Genomic DNA, 21,579 nt, shown 5'->3' with positions numbered 1-21,579 from the left:
AGCCTTCAAAGAGAAAACCAAAGAACAGATAGATAGATTCGGTTATTGATGATCTCAAAGAACTGAACATACAAAACTTGTGGCGACTGACATCGGATTGAGAAATCTGGAGAAAGATAATTGTATAGCGAATCTATCAGAGAGTCCCTCGTAAGAATACATTTACACATAAATTTTAGGGTTAGTGTGTGGGTAGTGTAATGCTTGGTGTAGGACAAAGTAGTTGATATTATTACTTGAAAGCTTCTTAAGTAGCATATCTGTATGCGAGCAACGTCGAACTAAAAGGAAATTATTGAAGCGCATAACACATACGAGTATTCGCCCAAGCGGAACACACAAGCACGCACACATCTAAGATTTACGCAGCACTCAAACTGGACACCAAATGGACTTGACAGTCTGGAATAAGTAAAGAAAATGTTATTGGCAAGCGTGGAATTACTAAGAAGTTGAAGTATCAGCAAAAGCAATCAACACTCAAGAGCTCAACATCCATGCACACGACTTTACTCAAATCAACCACAAAAGTTATGAAGCCAGCAGAGAAGCAAAGTGACATGGAATTATTGAGGCACAGAAATTATGTGAGTGCACACAAAAGCACAACAAATAATTCGAAATGTAATTTCAAGTAGCGTGAATTACGACAGTGGAAAAGGAAGTGGTTGCAAAAATTGCTTGCACACCTATACATAAGGAATATTTGCAATCCCATGCCTTTGTTTCTTCCTGTTCTGCTATGACATGTGTGAGGTAGTGTTTTCTTGTTGGCTGACCACAAAACTTAAGTTTACATCGACAATTTCGTTGCAGTAATGGCCTTAGATTGCATGTAACCGCAGGACCATTACAATTTTTAATACGACTCACTTAATAAATTGGCGCACAAAGGGAGATATAAAAATGAATACATGTGTTGTTGGGAATAATATAGAGATGAATGGGAGTTTAAATTTAGGAGCGACTATTGGCAGCTACCTACCGATAAGCCGATACTGCAACAATATCGAAGTCTAGACTTTTTTCATATCCTAAAATAACTGATATCTTAAGCCGCGTAGAATTTCAAAAGAACTTATAGTAAATATCACAGTTAAGGCATGTACGAGAATTGTTAATATGAAGAATTAATTATACTAAGCACCGAAAAATTCCTACTAAAAATTTAATTGTAATTATACCTTTTTTCAGGAATTTTTGAAGTTTTTTCCGATTTTTGAAGAAGAACTTCATCCTTTGTTAGATGCTTGGCCGAGCTCTTACACCAATTTCAAGTGAACGTCTTGATGTTGTTACACAAATGAAGAGACTTACACTTTTATGCCGCCTCCGAACGACAGTTGAAGTTTTTTTCCCGTAGAGGTTTACTTACGTTACTTACGTGCTCGTGATGTAACGGGTGACAGAATTTTCAATACAATTCAATGTTCGAAAATGTAATAGAAAAAACCTACTCAATACAAAATTGAAATTATGGGGAGGATTAGAATTATCTAAGCTGGAATCAAATTACTCAAATCAAACTATCTTTAAATGTTGTAGTTAAGCAATTTTTTACTTCTTATCGGTAAGGTTTTTCTAACCATAGACTTAACATATTAAATGAAAAAATAATGCTAGAAAGAGAAGGCACAAAGCTACAGAGTAGTACATATACTAAAATTAGGAAGGTATAATTCTGTTTATTAATTGGAACTGGATTTTCTAGCTCGTTCTAGCTCGTTCGTGAATAAAACGATAAGAGCTGTATATACAAAAAGAAGTAAAATCACGAAAAGTAAAAGTTTAATTCACTAATTTAGCTTAAAGACCAATTTCATAATAAAAAAAAAAAAAAAATTGCTGAATTTATGGAAGCGCCTATTTCAAATTTTAAATTTCAATAAGGAAGCATACTTTTTGACCATTATATTTATATACGATGTCCAGGATATTCTAGAATTATTAGCTTATATTCAAAAATATTTTTTTATTTTACTGATATTTTTTTATCATACTGATGTTTGTTTAAGCGAGAGTTGTATTGGTTATAAGAAAAAACAAAAAAAAAACTAGTATTTATATTGTATCAAGCGTATTTTAGCTGCATGAGAACTAGCAGTATCGATAACTATGGTTTGGCTGCTGAGAGAGGCAAGCTGTTGGACATTTCAGTAAAGTTTGGAAAGTCATCGTGCGTCGTTTAACGCCAAAACAACACTTCCAAATTGGGGAAATTTACTTTGAAAAAAAAAAAAAAAAATAATAATAATAATAATAACTTTGTTGGCCTTTGAAGAATTGAAGCCAAATGACCATCGATTGCGTTGCATTCTTGCTGATTGGGTTCATTGAAATTTACTATTCAGACTTATTGGAAAAATTAGTTCAAATTGGACTAATCGAATGGACCATCTAATTCGTAACTGCGGCAGACATACTATATGCCATGAAATTATCTACGACATTATATTGAAAAAAAAATCATTCAAATTCACTCCTGTTTTTTGTATCATCATTTTAAGTTCTCTTCTTAAAAAAACACCTGATGAGGGTCGCTGTTGGTGTTGTCATAAAACGAAATGGTGAGTCGTCTGGTCTTAGCCCGCTAAATTATCAGATACGCCTCGTATACATTTTGGAATATGTGAATATTTGTTAGCAGCTGTCTTATTATACAATTTCGTGAATCCTTTTGTTAATGGACTTTGCTTGCATGCGTATTGGCTTATGATAGGACTTAGTTCTAACAACCTGGAAATAGTTGTTTACAGTTTAGATTCATTTGTTGCTTTGAATACTTTCCCTTTTCTGTTGTTATTATCAGCCGTATTCAGTATATGCTACTGTCACCAAAAGCAATAAAATTACAACCGCAATTACGAGTATTGTAAGATAAATGCAATTCCTCTATTATTTTTGCAACCCAAGAATCTAGTTTAGATTACACAAAGAAAAGTTTTTAATTATATTTTTAAGCTACTGAGCTGGAAAATACACAAAATTAACCACCCAATTTTGTTTTGAATCACTTTTTTAATGAGCAAAAAAAATTATTTTGAGTGATGGAAATCTTTATTTTGTCCTTTTCGCGCTCCATTGCTCGGGTGTTTATATACTACAGTTGTCTAGTTTGCAGTGTCAAATATGATTGACTTACGACACCATTTGCAATACTTACAAATCTTCCGATAAGGTGACTAAGTTTGAGCTCCCTTTTACTTGTAGGGTGGGGCAAGGTATGTGCCATGTATTTAGTATCTGGAGCAATAATAATTAATAAATCTGCCCCAGCAGGTTTCTTGTCTGAGATACTAAAAACTTTCAATTCGATTTACTTAAGAGAACAAATTCTCACCTCATTCCGAAAGGCAGTGATGGTTTGTATATTTAAAGAGTGTGATCCCAGTCTCACAGAAAATTATAGAGGACTCTCTGTGCTTGACACTCTACATAAACATTTTATTGGCCTTCTGTAAACACGCATGAATGTTTGGATTGATTTGAACTAAAAACCAAATCAATACGGAATTTCAAGCTGGTTTTCTCTCAAGGGATACTCTACAACACATAACTTTTCCACCTGTCATCAATTGTGCATTTCGTGCATATTAATGTCTTGTTTTTTTTGCATTTTATAATAAAAGTTTTGAACCTGAATCCTTTGAATTAAAATTGAAGGAAAATGTGCCATTATATACTTTTTTTAAATTATTCTGATTGACAACATATAATATTATATTAATGTTATAGTCGTACGTTCTACTACTTATAAGCACCCATTGTATATAAATATACTATTCAGTTATCTGGGAACGATCATTGCAAATTTTATAAGCAATACTTACGCGATTTTATATTGGAATATTATCAATTATATCGTGGTTTGAAAACTAATCGATCAATTCTGCCCAAAAAAACTAAGGCGTTAACCTTTTCGTGGCATAAGATTGCATCCAAACAAGCCACCCCAGACAAAATCTTCCTAAATATGCGCGAATAAATATAGTTCGGTATGGACAGAATTTAGTTCTTCCTTACTTGTCAGTTATCGTATCAAGAAGAAGCTCCCAATAAAATAATAAAATATCTTGGTTATTTCTAATTGTAGAAATTATGATTAGTTCCACTCGAACTTAGGTATTTTTTATATGTTTTTAAAACTTTTGTAGGATGCGCGCGGCACTGTACATTCAAATAACTGGATGCTTCTTAAAATCACTACTGAATATATTACTTTTGGTTTCTCCCGAACTTAGACTTTCTTGTTTGTTTCAGTTTCTGTAAGACATGAAAAAAAATCGTGTGCTCCAAATTCGTGGCTTCCAAAATCTGCTGCCCTAAGATTCAGCCTAGGCAGCCTGCTGGTAAATTCACCACTGCCTTGACGTCAACTTATTATTCCGTTGGACACAGGGTAGCCCACTTTTACTGAAAGTAAAAAGGATCGCAATTTGTAGAGCTCCTCCCGAAATCGTCGCGTTTACAACTAACACTTTTTTCCAAAGAAAACCAATACTTTTTTTTTAAATAATGTCAACCTTAATAAGCATGAAGTCGAAAGTTGGGACCGCCTGTAATACATCCAATAAACCATCCTCATGAAGACTTGTAAACCTGTTATTAGGTAATTTTTATTAAAGCTAAAATCCACATAGACTACAAAAATGGCTACTGAGGCGAGACTAGTGTAAAGTGAACCAAATCACGAAATCAGCACACATCGACGACTACTAGACGACTGAAAGTATAATCACGTAACAAGAGTGGTAAAATGTATACATAAAAATAAAGAAATATAAAATAATAAATAATAAGTAATAAATAAAATAAAAAATATAGATAAATTCCCTGCATCGTAAACACGCAGTACAGGTAATGGATTAGAGTTCAAGAAGAGCGGCCTTAGCATTATTTTCCAGTCTGTGCTCTACTTCTCAACCAGGCAACTCTCTCAAAATATAATACCTGTAACGTCCTTCATGAGAACTCTGGCATTTGCACATATGAATTCTGTGGAATATGTCTGCAATACATATAATATTTCACCATTCAAACGAATTCTCCAACACCTACCCAAAGGCAAAATTTGGTGCATTCATTTATTCCAGAAGCAATTTAAGCATATCAGCTTAAGCTATTCGAGATTCCATTGCGACCAATGAGTTTTTTTTTTTTGTTTTGTGTCCTTTGTCAATACTCGTGCTGCTAATAACTACAACCACTAACGGCATCAGCAGTTTTAGTAATAACGCCGATAGTGGTCTCAATAGTGTAATTTCCTGTTGATGTGCATATATTCTTTATTAGCTCTCCTCATGATAGTCATCTACAACTGTAACAACAACATACATTCATTAGTTATTACGATGTTTCAGACTGGGCTGTTCTTGTTAAATGAATGAATGTGTACATGCGCGTACCCAGAAGGAAGTTTCGGTATGTGTGACTTTTAGGACATAGGCAGAGATTCATGCAAACATTTGTACTTAAGAATGTATACAGGGTTACCCGAAAAATCATCTAAGCTACCTAAAGACACTGTTATTTAGCACATTAGTTCGGTAATTTGACACGTTTCCCAAAACTTAACCATTTTCGAGATATTCGATTTCGAAGATTATTTAAAAAACATTTTTTTTTGCTTGTACTTGCGCATTTCTCTAAACGTTAATCCCAGTGTTCAAGGAAAGTGTGTCAAGAATTGCAAGAATACATATAAAAGGCGCTAGGAGCACAACTCTAACAGCGGCAATAAAAAAACTTCTCAACTGGCATCCAAATAAATTAGTAGTAAGAAACTTAGCCAAAAGATCTGCACTAAGAGTGAGGATCACTGTAGAATTTTCACAAAGGATTTTTGGTCACAATAACGGTCACGTTATTCTACAAGTAAACTTGGGCAAGGGGTCTAGTTTTGGAATAGAATAAAATAGCTAACAGAAGGGAATATAATCCGATCCTAACGCAAACAATTTCTCTACAACGGATACAAAATAACAGAAGGAGTAGGCCGGCTGCCCTCTACCCGCTTTTTTATCTCCAAAAGTCTTTCAGGCTTCCTTATCACTATAGCATATTTCAAGCTGAGATTTATGCTGTTACCAAATCAGCTTAATAAACATTAAAATTTACTGCCCATGTCGACACTCGCACAAACATCTTCATCGATAGTCAAGCAGCTATTAAAGCAATAATGGCTGTAATCGCCAGCTCGGTATGCGTGCAACACTGTAAATCCAAAATGGACGTGCTCTGCGAGATAGACCGGTCACCATTTACTGGGTACCAGGTCACCAGGGAATAGAGGGAAATGAGAGAGTTAACGAGCTTGCTAAGGCAAGTACCCTCTTGCCTTTGAAGAAGGATCTAGACGAAGAACAAACTCTAGAAGCACAGTTAATATGGCAAGCAATCGACAGCCGCACAGAATTGTCAAAATAATGATACGAACTTCTAACGTGAATACAACCAACTTTATTTTAACACTCCCAAGGAAGCAATGTAAAATATTGGTCGGAGTACTGACGGGGCATTGCCTCACTCCATATCCGCAACTAAAATGGGATTGGTCCAGAACGACGCGTATAACTTATGCTAAGAAGAAAGGGGTAGGTTAGAACACCTCCTTTGTCACTGTCCTGTTCTAAGCATTACTCGAATAATGTAATTGAATAGACTCAGCAAATAATCCAACATAACCAAATCGCACAGAAATGTACTCAGAGATTTGTCAATGTTTACCGAGGGGCGACCGCTATGGAAGGAAACAACTTAGCAATGGGCATCGAACTCGGATCCACTGATTGGTAGTCACGCACAAGGGCACAAGATGCATCCTGGAAAACACTTTATTGCCACAAATCTATTTTGTAGCTACCAGGTAATAGGGAATCGGACATAAGCTAGCACACGACATCTCCATGAACAAAAATACGCATCCTGAAATGTATGCTTACATTCTTAGGTACATGATTGTAAATATCTAATCGGCCAAACACTTTATAGAAGTGTACCCGCCATTTTTTTTTAATTCGTGCTTACGCCTCTTATGGGTTTTTGGCCGAGCTACTCCTCCTATTTGTGGCGTGCCTCTTAATGTTGTTCCACAAATGGAGGAACCTACAGTTTCACGCTGACTTCGAACGGCAGATATATATTTTTAATGAGGAGCCTTTTCATGGCGGAAATACACTCTGAGGTTTGCCATTACCTGCCGAGGGGCAACCGCTATTAGAAAAAACTTTTTCTCCATTTTAGTCTTTAACCGAGACTCGAACCTACGTTCTCTCTCAATTCCGAATGGTATCGCATCAACTCATTAGGCTACGGCGGCCGCGGTACATGAATACACATAACCTTTTCCAAGTAGGTTTTTACGCACACATACCAGTATTGGCTTTTCCTTTCTGCCCTGTCATTCGATTGTTAAAATAAAACGCAATTGCTTTTTATGCCTCTATGTGCGTCAATTTTATGATTTCGGTAAAATTATTGCAGATTGCGACAAATGTCTCGTTTTACCAACGCTTTTTCTAAACGACTATGAGCGCCATAATAGCCTAGCTTTACGAACAACATAGGTATAACCTCCCTTTCCATTATTACTTTTTGTTAATGAAGTTTCTCCTTTTGTTGCACTAATTGCTGGGGCTTTATTCGTTGGTTTGCTATTTATTTATTTATGTTATATCGGAGCTGTGGTTTTCATGGATTCGAACATTCTGGATTGGAACACTCTGAAAGTTGCTTTTTACCTTGCCCCGTCACTCACTCTTAATATTCACTTCGGTGGAGAACTAATTACAGTCAACCACAGCTGCCTGCCGCAATTTAGGTTACACAGTCTTGTTGCTTAACACTCAGTTTGCTTACGATTGGGCATTTTTTCGTTGTTTATAGCAAACTTTTATAAAGGAAATTTATTAATTAAAATTTAAATTTATAAGGGCCTTGGTGAACTTAATTGATCTCCATCTTCCAATAAATGTCTGTACGCCGCACTAACTTTGCTAGTTCGAGCATTATTGTGGAAGGGGATCATTCATTTAAAATGAGTTTTCATTTTTACTTACGCCAGTATTTCGCACACACTGTTGTCTCTCATTTTTTTCACATAAATATTTGGCCCACTCAGATGCTCTTAAATTCCATTTTATTTGAGCCATTTAGTTCTATTTGAGATCCATACGAGACTTGATATTATAACCCTCCAGAAGCTTTTTCAATAATCACATCCTTCAAGAATATATTTGAGGGTAATTTGGATTGCATGTCAATTGAGAATTTTACAATGGATCTCAGTTGTCCAAAATACACCCAAATTAACCCTCCGAAGGTTACCGCTTTACATGTTAAAATAGGTGCTTTTTAAGAGAGAATATAAAATGATAATACAAAACATAAATAATTTTGCAATAATTTTTTTTTATTATGATTTGGTATCTATTTTTTGAATTCGATAACCGCCATATGTCCGCTACGGCTACGAGTTACGTTACATGGTCCATTCAATCAGTCTAATTTTTTACCACTTTTTCCAATAAATCTGACCGTATAGCGCCAATGGTTGGAACCAAATAATGTCGATATTAATCTGATTAATTTTTGGAGACAAAAATTCAGTCAGTAAGGCTCGATGGCGCTCGTAATTCACCGTAACGGTAGCTCCTTTCTGATTTCGAAATAAATAAAGACCGATTATCCCGCCAGTGCCTGAAGTACCATGGAGATATGATACATTCATGTTCAAAGAAAGAAAATTCTAAGCACTTATATACATATTTAAACACTCAAACAATAGCCTCGCATTGACTTCACCAATAACAAAATCTATAAAAGTTAAGGGCTGCATACAGATCTTACTCTGGTAGCCGATTTTTTTCAAAATTTTACCCTTTTGACTTCATGGCCGCAAATGCAAATGTGGCAGTGAAAGAACTGACGGCATTGTTTAGGCTTGAGCTGCTCTCATTAGATCTGGAAGAGAGCTCTATGTTCTTTACTCTAAGTAAACGAAAAAATAACGCTGTCTCACACATAATAACGATTTCTGATACCAAAACTTGAACACTTTGGCTTGACTTTCAACGAACTTTCAGCTTCTTTTTCTTTCTGTAATAAATTACCGAAGTTTTTTAAATAAATAGGAGTGGAGAAATATAAGAAACAGGTTTTTTACAGCTGTTAACATTGCAATACGATAATATTTGAACTCACCTGTACTCCGGTGATGGGCAACCTTGAGCTACGCACAACAGAACAGCGCCTTCATCTTGTGAAACTTGTACATGAGAGGTGTGCTCGACGACGCTTGGGGAAATGATGCCACGATGAGCTAAAAGAAATTATAATATACTAAATTATTTATCCAACTCATTGGTTTTAGGTATATTTTGCCAAACGAATTCTGTTAATTTTTGTATAACGTCAAAACCAAAATCGGAATTCAATTTAAAAATAGTCACCTTCAAACAATGTTTAGTTTGTAGATGACTTTGCCCGAAAACTATTTTTTACCCATTTTGAGTTTTACTTCTATTGATTACAAATATGATATAATGAATGGCATATTCGAGACATAAAGTTTTTCCTCTAAAAATTTTTTTGGAAACCAAAATATTTTGAATTACACATACAAGGCAATCCGATGCCAAACTATTTGGTTAGTATCTTAAAGTTCTAGTGAATAAAGTAAAAATTGTTTAATTCCTCTATTGATTTCGAAAAAAAATGTACTGAAACATAAAACACAACAAAGTTTAAAAGATATTCAAATCACGAAAAAAATGTAAAAAACCTATTGTATTCAAAAATATTTATATATATTCAATGCCGCCCATCAACAGGCAATGGCAAAGCATCTGAGAGTAAGCTTCTCATAAAGAACCATTTATCTTACGGAGGGGCATAACAATATAGGTCTCTCTTATTATAAATATACATATAAACACATTTACATTCTGTGAAAATAGCACTGGGAATTTTTCAATAAAAGCAAAAATAATTGTTTAATCATAAAAATTTATTTTGTCGCCTTCCAACTAGGCTTCATTCGAAGCAATACACATATGCCAATGATTAGTCCGGTCATCAAAGCAGCTGTTAAACGCGTTTGAAAAGATCTTCTTCAGCTCCTTCAGCGAACTCTCCTTAATGGCCTCTACCTAAAGCGGCGCCCCCTGAGTGGCAATTGAAGTTTTGGGAAAAGGAAAAAGTCACATGAGGCTAAATCCGATAAAAACGGTGGTTGTTCGATGATATTTTTTGAGTTTTTGGTAAAAAAAGACTTCACAATATGAGCCTTGTGAGACGGTGCGTTAACATCCATAAGATCGCCATAGGATTTCTGCCACATTTTCTCGTTCAAAACACAAAACTTAAGACAAATTCTATCTTTGATATTTTTATCTATAGCGAAAATCGCAGAGCATACCTTCGGTTGTCTGATATAATTGAATGCCAAAAATAAGCTAATTGACAGATCACGCTCAAACTTGACGACATTATAGAAGACAGTTGTACCAACATTCTAGCAAAAAAAAGTGTAACACGCGCTTTTTAAATGAAGAAATCTCGATATTTTTTGACAGAATGTATATGTAAATGTATAGGTACATCCCGTTGAAAAATTATACAAGCATCATGTACCGACAAATTTTGGCTATGTATTCTTTAATGTTTTTATTTCAATTCTTTTTTTTTATAAAAATAAAGTTCATCCTATAGTAAAGTCAATTACAAGCGAAGTTTGAAACTTTATAACGATTTATAAAAATGCCTAATTTTAATCAGTTTTATTGCCGAAAAAATTCTTTTATAGTAAAGTCCACATTTGAAGTGGCTTAAAATGCCCGTCGGATTTAAGTAACTTTCCTCGCTACCTAAAAAAGTTTCCTGGATTCTTTATATAGAGAAAATAGCGCAACACCGTTATAAAAGGAACTATCTTTGTATAAAAAATAACGAAAATTAAAAACTAATTAAATATTAGGTGACGCGTAAAGATGCTTTTTTATCTTACGTCGAAAAGATGATAGCATAACAAAAAGTGTAATGTAGTGTTAGTTGAATACAAAGCAAAAAATCAGCGTGATTGGCAAGTTGTGGAAAGCTGTGTATTTTAAATTAAATTTAGGAACTAAAAAAAAAACGAAGCAAAATTAATAACTGGTTGCTTACTATTTCTACGCTATCACAATTTAAAACCGCGCTCTTGATTTAGATAATTAGATAATATTATTAATTTTAATTAAACAAAAACTCTGTTCAAATAACGTCCAATAAAATTACGCACTTTCGCACATTTGCATTTACCGTATTCGTAAACAAACCACTCTGATGGCATAAGCATTGGCTGTGTTGGTTTTTTTTTTCCTATGTCACTAACACAATCTCAGTTTTGTTAAACAAATCCCAAGTGACATCGGCCCATCAGCCGATTCTGTTTAAAATTCGCTTAGAGCCTTCTGCTACATAGAACACTTCTAAAAATATTTTCACTATGAGGAATGACCAGCTAATACGCCGGAAATAAGTAGAAAGGACTACTAGCCACCAATGGCACATTTGCAATTCAAAGAATCAAGCTGAGTTATTTGCATTTAGTTTCCTAATTTGCCATAAATTTGTTAGTTTAAAATTTCACTAATAGATTTATTGGAAAAAATATGTTATTCTACACACAATAATTAATACTAGCGGCCGAGGTACCCGAATGGGCTTGTACGCGGCTGACATTCGGTGGACTCGGGTTCAAAACCTACAGTATGTATGAATCATGAAATGACAGAAAAAAGTTCTTCTGATGGCGATCACCCTTCAGTAGGCAATGTCAAACTTCTGAGTATTAATGTGCGATGAAAGAGCTCCTCATAAAAAACCATCTGTTGTTCGGTTGCGGCGTTGCGGTTGTGAAACAAATTCAAAACACACACCACAAATTATAGGAGGAGGTCGGTTAAACACCTAACAAAGAATGTACGCGCCAATTATATATGTACAAATAAAATTTGAAAAGTTGAGGTAAGTATTTTTGTGTTTAAAATTATATGCAACGTGAGTGTAAAGAAATAATTAGTTTTATATTTAATGCATTTGTGGTTTCGCTTAATGAATGCTTTCAATGCTGTGCGTGAATACATACGAGTGCGTATGTACATACTTGCATATAAATATGTATATTAATAAATAAATTAAAATGAAAATTATTTTAACAAATCTGTAGCAAATATTCTTCCATTTCATTTATGTATATGTGTGTGTATTTTAATTTTAAATTTATTTTATTAATATATAATGTGTGCGTATGTATTGAGCGCGTTTTTGCGGTGACGCTATTTACATAAGCAGCTATTAGCAATGCTGAAATTAAACGAAAAATTTTTACAAATTCATGCACGGAATTAAGGAAAATGCACGTGAATAAAATATTTTGAATTATTCATTAATAACATTTTTATTTGAATTCGCAATTTTTGTGGCCTCTTGAACACTCTTTGTGGCCGAGCTCCTCCTCCAATGTGTGGTGGGCGTCTTATTTTCACAAATGAAGGACTCTACAGTTTTTCTCTGCCTGGCTGGATATTTTTTTAAGAGAAGCTTTTAAAGTTTAAAAATTTAAATGAAATTTTACTTATGTAAAATTCATTTAATCAATATAGTTTTTTTTGCAGAAGATTACATTAAAAATTCAAAATTACGGGCAAACTATATATGTAAATACGAAATATGTTTACGGGTGACTAAATTAATTAAAAAAGCAAACAACTTAGATTCGAGCTACTCACAGTTAATCCTGAGACGAGTAGGCGAGCTGACAACCACTCGGCGCGTTAAACGGTGCATACTACGGCAACGAAACGATTGTGATTCATCGCTCTCCTGTAGATTGTGAATAAGTAATTCACCGGTGGGCAGTAAATGGAATTTACCATCTGTGGGGAAAATGTATACAAATTTATTTATTAGCGACATCGTATTTTATTTATTTATTTAATCAGATTTGATGGAATTTATGCAAACACCTTTAGTACCTAACCCAGTGACTAAAGAGCATGGCAAAGTAAATTTTAATCATGAAAAATTAAAATGTCTAACCGGTAAAGGATGGAAAACCTTGGCTAGTAATGCTGACAGAGAGCAATGTTAATTATGCAGGAACCAGTAAGGCAAGCGCAACAAAAAAAGCATGCACACACACCCATAAAGCAAGTAACACACTAGCGCACACAGCCACCAGCAACGGTACAGAGTAAAAGGATAATGTACGCACAAGTGTTGTTGTATGCCTTTGGCTGTCGCTTTTTGACACTCTACACAATAATCACATTTTCACCTTTAATATGAAGTCGAGGCTGGTTCTCGCTGTCAGACTATCATTTAAAACAACTAAGTAAGGAAGTACTAAATTCGATTCGAACCGAACTTTACATATCCGCGGACATTTTAGTAAAACTTAATTCGGACTGCCTATTAATTTTTGAAATCAAACTAAATAGACAATGACAGTTGCAGAGGAACAGACGGAAATCCATATACAAAGTGGACGTGGATTTATGCGATCTAAATAAATTTTTTGTCCGATATAAATGAGGTGAGAAGTAATATTTGTGCAAAGTTTGGGGGAGTTTTATTAAGCCGCTATCTATAGTAGATACGCGCAATTCATTTTACAAAATTTGGTATAACTACTCTTTTTCAGGGTTTACTACTTTTATCCAAATTTGAGTAATTTTGGTTCCCTTACAATACAAAAAAGAATCCAAGTTTATTTTTATTTTTTAAAACTACCGTTGCAAGGGAGATGCGCGTAACTTATTTAGCCCATTTCCAATACCAACCTTCCTTGGATAAAAGGTAATATGTGAATCAAGTTTTACTAAAATAGCTTCATTTTTCCTTGAGTTATCGTCCGCTCGGATGGACACACAAACATGGCTATATCGGCTACTCTCCTCAATTTATATATATCTCGATGCCTTTATAGTCTTACAAGCAACAGGTATAAGAACAAATATTTTATTATACCCTTGAGCACAAATGCGCGCGGGTATAAAAAACAACTACATGGAATTAACGCTGCGAGGTTTATTGCACGCTGCACGCATTACTCAGAGTAGACACATCCCTAAAGTAAAAGAACTTAAAAAGTCATAAAGCGAAAAAGAAATAAACACTTAAGCATACCTCCTTGCAGCGATGGATAGATGTAGATAGCAGGTTCATGAACCCATGAGACCACTCTCACCAATTCCTTTACGAACGTCGGGACGACGCAGCGCAATATGGCAGTACATCCTCGGGCGGCAGAGAGCACCTCGACATCCACTTTGTATGCTTGCGCAACAACTGTGAGAAGAAAAATGTTGAGATATCGTTAAAAATACAATGTTTCAAAACATATTTATTAAATTTACTAACTGGTGTAATGTAAACAAAGACAGATAATCTCAGTGGCAGCTTGAGCTTGAGTTATTTTGTCGCTCTATTTGCAAAAGATCTGGTGGTTTCCTTTTAACCCGATCCCTTTGTCAGATGCGGCAGTAATCATATTCGTTTAATCTGACCAGATTCCATTGGACAGTATTTTGTATAAAAAATAATATAATAAAATATTCACTCCCTTCCTACTTTTTCGCGGTAATTTAACAAACTAGCGGCTTGAAGTTTCACTTATCTTTTAAGCTTTCTTTACGATATTCACCTTGGAAAAATTATTATGAAAAAATATGTAATAAATATATTGGATTGAGGAATACATAAGTTCATAGCGTTTTTAGATTTTCTTTTCTTTTACAACGATTTGTTTGCCATTTTTTGTCGAACATAGATTTACAGGCGTAGAAGACTATACTGACCTTCTTAACTCGATTTTCTATGTGCAGCTTTCAGTGGCGCTTGGACACGCTGGTTGTTTAGTCTTGGAAGCTTAAAAGCAGGAGGCTTGTATTTCCTGGTGAATAGCATAAACTGGCAGCCCATCTACTGAGTGTCGCCAATGCACCTTTCAAAATTTCAGCCATTACTGATGGGAAGGGTCCTCAGACCAAGTCATCGTCATATGCTACCACCTTTACCCAACCCCCGATTTAAAGCTTCGTCAATAGCTACTAGCCAAAGGAAAGGCGATAGGACGCCGCTCTCCGGTGTACCCCTATGCACGAACCTAGTGATTCTAGCCCTTCCTGTTGTTGTTTTAGTCATACAAATATTTTTTTAACTCATAGTTTTGATAGCTTTAATTTAAATAAAGAAACTCAAAAATGTTTGCATAAAAAACATTTTATTTTTTGCGAGAGCAAAGAGTTGGCAACACTGCACAACTAGACTAGTGTGACGTCACGCACTCTCTCATGGGCGCAGTCTTGTTCCTATTATTCTTGCTTGTATACTGCTTCAACGATCGAACATTTAAGTACATAAGTATACATATACAATATAATATTTTTTTGAAGCATAATCGAGACATATTTTTCGTACATTTCCCTATATCAGTAAAATTAAATTTGAACAGAAACTTCGCTGCAACTTCCAAATACATTACAAGACATCATCTACTTGATATTGAATTGGGTCGTGCGCAATCTCATCAACGCCAAGGGCATTGCCTACTTATACGTTTCGAGTATGTATATTATTTATATGCATGCATATACACATACAAACATAAATACGTATAAATACATATGTATGTACGAGTCTTAAAATTGTTATATTATTCAAGTCAAAAGCCATTGCACATTTTACTCACCGGCACGCACTTGCACATCGCGCGACACAATGCGCCCCACACTGTTACTAGCGATGCAGCGATAAATCGTATTGTGTACGTCCTGGTGATAAGCCGCCGCCGGAAATGGCAAGAGCACCAACGTGCCATTGCGCAGTACACGTCGCACCCCGTGGATCTCTGAGACTGCTGTGCCATCCGCATGTACCCAATCGATGGTTGGCTGCGGGCTACCCGATGCCGAACAATCAAGCCAACCGCCAGACGAATTGGAGAATTCAACACGTCCGGGTGGCTCCATCACAAAGCCGGGACCGCGCAGATGTGTGTCGAAGGCTTCGGCCGATGTGGCATCTGCAAAGTAGAAGATTCAAGAAAAATATGAATACAAATTGAAAGAAAGAAACAAAAATTCTTAAATGTATGCATATAAGTAAAATGAGCTATACCGAAATAATGTACGTAGGTATATGAAAAACTTGTGCCTGTATTTATTTGTTCAGAATTATACTAAATTCAGCGTTGTTTGTTGGCATTTAAATGAAATATGAATAAGTAACCAAAAAAACCATTAGAAAAATACGAAAATCGCCAAGCACTTGAGACAGTAGCTCCTCCATGTCGTGCTGGATGCGGCAAACGGAAATGAGATTTCAAATTGCAACACTGTCAGGCTAAATAGCCATAAAAATGCAAGCATTAAATTGCCAAATGCAAAACGTTCAATGCACTGCAATAGTTGCAAGAAACATTTTCGTACGCAGCATGAAGCCCGGAAATCGCCTTGAAACAGGCGACAGGAAATGGTAGAAATAAAATGACGTAAAAGACGTGGCATAAAAAATCATAAATTCATGAAGGAATGGCTAAACACTTAAATGCAGAAAGCAAAGTATAGCTCGAAATGCCAAGAGAAACAATGCATATAAATACAAAATGGTGTTGTATGTCATATTTGTGCACAGCATGAGGCCAAAACAACCAACGAAACAGCGAATGAATAAGAAAATACACCACTCACTGCCAGCTTTTGACGTTCTGCACACAATATAATATTAGCATACGGGCTTACCCCTAACCTAGATGCTCGAATATAGGGAGTGTGCATGGATCTTGACCCCGCTCATTCAGCAACCAAGCACCAACTTTACAGCCTTCTTAATGTACCTCGCACTTAATGCGTTCGCTCACATTCGCTCATTGCATCTCTCCCTCTCCGTATGTTCCTTTTCAAATATATTTATTTGCGGCAGTCTGTTGCAGTCATGTTTGCTATATATGCCAATTTATAAAATTTAAACGTATTGCATTTTCTAAAACGAAATATGGTTGAAGTCTCATTCGAGGGTCGACCAACAAATGCAAAAACTAAAGTTCTTCTTTAGTGTTCGTACCTTGGCAGACAAGGCAGACACTCAACTGAAGGGGTCTCTATCGATGCAGGAATGTTTGGTTTGCTGAAATTAATGCAGACTGCAGATGTAGTTTGAAATTTTGCTTCTTCCTAATAGGTCATGGGTCCCTCAATTCACTTAGAGGTTCGATGTGATGTGCTAATGGTAAGCATTGATACTCAGGAGGTAGCAACTTCGAGTTCGAGGACTTACTGGAGTCTTAAATGTAGTACGACCAGAAACAGGAGCTCTTATAGTATGCTTCAATATGTTCTTGTAAACGAGGCCTCGGAAATTTCGTGGTAATTGTGGTTTAGCACCCAAATGTGGGTGTAGTTCACGCTGAACAAAGTATTTATTTTAAGCATCAGTACCAGAGTCCATGTCGACAAGTACCCAAGTAAATCATACCAGACACTGGAAGTAAGGTATTTGAAGGGCAATGCACATCAGAAACCGTAGGACACATCTCTTAAAAACGTATACGTCAATATATTATCCATATTAACGAAATTTGTGGGTTGTCTCTTCTCCCGCAAGTCGATCTTTAGCTAAGTTATCTAATTATAAGTCATTTTTGCTACACAAATTTCTGGGGTCAATGGTAAAAAAAAAACAAATGCACGGAGTATTAAAAATTGTTGCGGTAGCCCTAACTAACTAGTACTAACTTTGATAATGGTCCGATTTCCCACGAAAAATTTTCTGTGGGGCCTTCCCAAACATAGAGTCGGCGCTCTAACATTTCAATACCATTTTACGAAATCTCTTACCGGTCAACAATTTTTTGAGGTCTGCGAACGCCAGTAGTCTCTGGAAGTCAAATCTGGCAAATAATGTGGATGTGGGAGAAATTCATAGTTCAATTCATGTAATTTTGCCATTGTTTTGATTGACTTGTGACAAGGTGCGTTGTCAGCTAACTCACATCACTTCATCTTTTGATCATACAAAACTATTTTGTGGATTTTTTTGATGCTTTCTGTTATCGCTTCATTTGACCGTCCACTGTGTTGTGCATCATCAGTGTCTCTAGGACTACGTTTGAGTCAGCAAACCATCGTTTTAATGTTGTTTCTAAGGGAGCGGAGTCCCCATAACACTTTTCTCCAATCAAGAAGCAGTGTAAAATTAAAACACAAAATTGATTTTGATCCATTGCTTTGAAATCAACAAAATTAGCGTCACTCTTAGCATAATAATGGGCATAAAGGCATAGAGGGAAAGGAGACAGAAGATAGAATAGCTAAAGAAGACGCGAGACTTGCAGGGTATTAAATAAGTCAGATACTTAAACCACTGCGCACAATTCAAAACTAACTAAAGCAATGCATGCTAAGAAAGGCAAAAGGGACAGATGGTTTAGCTTAACCAATTGCAAAGTTGCTAGAATCAGGTGTAAACACGCATATTATGACAGGAATATCGGTTAAATCGTTCGATAGAAGAAACTGTAGAACTTTAGTTGGTATACTAGCAGATCACAACCTAGTTGCAGCACACGCTTACAAGCTAAATTTAACCATTAACGACATTTGCAGCAAATGTAATGAGCCGGGTACAAGAGAAACCCTGGAGCATCTTCTATGCTACTGCCCGGCTCTCTCGAAAATTAGACTATGCTATCTGGATGCGCACTGGCTTGAAAGGCTAGAATCTATTGCTGAACTGGAGCTCGAACGACTCCTAAAATTCGCGAACAGCACGCGCATGTTGAGTGATGGATATTTTTGCTAAATAGAACTCTGATCTGACAGCGCTAAAATGGTATCTGCGTGGCTTCGGCCAGCTAGTATAACCTAAACCTAAGCCTAAAACTAATGCCAACTATGTATTAGGCCCGAGACTTTCCAACAGATGTGTCTATGCCAAACAGAGTCAGAGAAGCGAATCGAGTAAAGCACGAAGGCAAAATGCACAATCTACAAATTTTGTCCGGTATTATTTTATATTGCCTGAAGCATAATTATTGACCAGTAAATGCATTTTTTTTTTTTCATACCTAATCTTATTTAATTTCCCATTAACGTATTCAAATAATCCCAACATTTCCAAAATCTATTGTATAAATTTCTGTACGACTCTGATGACCTACGACGTATACAAACCAGCAATTCTTCACCAGCCAGCTGAATATCTCCGTTGCTAGCGCTGCGTTATCTTTTTGCATATTTAAAAATGCTATTGTTATTTAAGCTTTAAAAAAATAAAATATAAAAAAAATTGCTAAAAACTTGCACGTAGTTAACTGCCAAATATGCAACTTACTGGTCCTGAGCCTTTCTGCCACATTAATGAATTCCTTAGGAAATGGGAAGAAAGAAAACTTGCCGCACACTGACTAAACTATGCCGGTCAGCGTCAAGCCAAACTATTCCTAAGTCCCAACAAAGGAATATCTGACAAACTTCTCTCACTAAACAGAGTAGATCTGCGTCTTTTAACAGGATATCTTACAGGTCACTGCAGCCTGTGGTATCATCTAAATAATATTGGTCTATCTGAGACCAATGTCTGCCGCTTTTGCGAAATGGACATAGAAAGCTCAGAACATATGCTTTGTGAATGTCCTGCGTTGGGCAGACAGGGACTTCATCACCTTGGTGGTATCGAAGTATCTCCATGCAATCTTTGGAACAACAAACCCAAAATTGTGCTAAAATTTTTAAAAAGCCAAAAACTCTAGCGTTACAAAATAGGCCTTTCACAATACGAGGCTCGCTAGGATATAAGCAATAATAATACGCTAGGCCACTTCTGAAATCTAAAACTTTGCTGGTGTATGCTCTAATCTATTCAAGTGAATGATACTGAGCTGTATTACTTGCGGCGGTGTTAGTTTTTTATAAAATAGCATCAAGTTCTGTCATATAATTTCTGCGAAAACTCCCATGTACCGCAATTTGCCAGTAAAATGCTCCATCTGATGCTCATAACTAGCTAATCAAACCCAATAAAAAAGTTTTCACTCCGAAATGTAATTTTTGATTTACTCAATACTACTTAGAAGTTTAAAGCAGCTTATTTATTGATTTAAGCGCAAAATTAAGTTCAAATGAAACGAAGTTAGTGGCCCAAAATTCCATATTTTCAAGCGACACGTTCAATGCGAAATAACTTGTGCAATATTGCGGCAGCTAATCAGCAGAGTTTCAGCAACAAGCCATGAAAAAAGTAACAGAGTCGCAATATTCCTGTAATCTTTGAGTGCAGTGACCATTTTCTGGGGCGATTCTAACAACCAGCGTGCAATTTGATTTGAGTAAAATCTTTCGCTTCGTCTCAAAACTTTATACAAATTACCTCATTTTGTTCAGGCGCCAAGAGCGGGACCTGAAATATTTCTCTATACTGCACATTTTCTGATGTCTGAATATTGACTATATAGTAAGTACACCACTTTAATGGCGTAAAAACTCGTTTCGTAAAATCTGAAATAATTTAAAATTTTTTAATGTTTTGCATCTGTGTTCGTAAGAAACTCGTGCCATAAACCCGCATCGAATTTAATGGGTGCTTGAGTGCCACTAGTCGTCAATACAATGAGAAGTAATTACTCGCAGCGTTTCACTTCCACTACAACCGAAATCACAACTCCAAAATGTCTTTCACGTATGAGTAAAGAATGTAAGTGGATGGGAAAATATGTGTATGTAAGCGTGTTTATAAGTGAAAGCAGGACGCGATTTAAAGCATTAAAAAATATATTTACGCTTTAATGCGCATCTGAAAAGAATAAGTCAGCCAAACAGTGCGCGTTTAGATGGGATGAGTGCAAAAGCTAGTACATTTGAAACGCTCGGGAAAACAGCTTTTGTTTGCCTCAACTGACGCGAGAGCGATGGCGACTGGCACCGCACAGCATATAAACCTTGCTAAGATGCTCAAACTCAAGAGAAGTATTAAGCAACCCAGCAACACATTTTTTTATATTCATATGGTTATACCATTACGGTACATATTAAGGAAGTGTGGGAGTTGTAAAAAACGCAGAGTAGTAAAAATGGGAATAATACATATTTTTATGGCTAATATAAAAAGGTTTGTCGTACAGTACAACAATGCTGGCATGTCTGTACTTACTTAAGGGAACAATAATTTAGTGGAGTAGCGTACAAATACAGAGAAAAAACAAATACCTAAGCAACAGTGGAGCCATACTTGCACAAAGTCGGTAGATAAAAGGAGTGAGTCAATTATTTTTCTTTATTTTTTTATTTTTGTGACAAAGACTAGCGGCTAGTTAAAGCTACACAAAATTAAACAGAAAGAAACAGAAACAGCCATGTCGCCGTGTGTATTGCTGCTGTAGCAAAAGGATTGCGTCGGTGATATTGCGAAGTGTATGGAATAAAGATTGGTAGGGTGGCATTAGCCGCCGGTTGAGTATCTCAGTCATTGAAGCCGTTGAGCATTCCAGTGCGTTGACATATAAACACAAAAAGTATAGACATACTAATACAACGATTCCAC

The 21,579-nt window shown here is 35.9% G+C and overlaps 1 protein-coding gene across 3 annotated transcripts in view; it reads right to left on the bottom strand.

Moving 5' to 3' along the window:
- The window catches only part of LOC128862101 (cell adhesion molecule Dscam2), a 308,940-nt gene that overhangs the window by 241,135 nt on the left and 46,226 nt on the right, over positions 1-21,579 (bottom strand). For all 3 annotated transcript variants that reach the window (XM_054100528.1, XM_054100530.1, XM_054100529.1), the window contains exons 2-5: positions 15,734-16,066; positions 14,170-14,331; positions 12,771-12,917; positions 9,202-9,319 (exon numbers count right to left, since the gene is read on the bottom strand). In XM_054100528.1, the coding sequence (XP_053956503.1) occupies positions 9,202-9,319; positions 12,771-12,917; positions 14,170-14,331; positions 15,734-16,066 (760 nt within the window). The remainder of the gene's footprint in view (positions 1-9,201; positions 9,320-12,770; positions 12,918-14,169; positions 14,332-15,733; positions 16,067-21,579) is intronic.

Source organism: Anastrepha ludens, chromosome 4, assembly GCF_028408465.1.
Source record: "Anastrepha ludens isolate Willacy chromosome 4, idAnaLude1.1, whole genome shotgun sequence".
NCBI lineage: Eukaryota > Metazoa > Arthropoda > Insecta > Diptera > Tephritidae > Anastrepha > Anastrepha ludens.
Note: the sequence above shows the minus strand (reverse complement) of the source record. Positions and strands in the feature narration are given on the sequence as shown.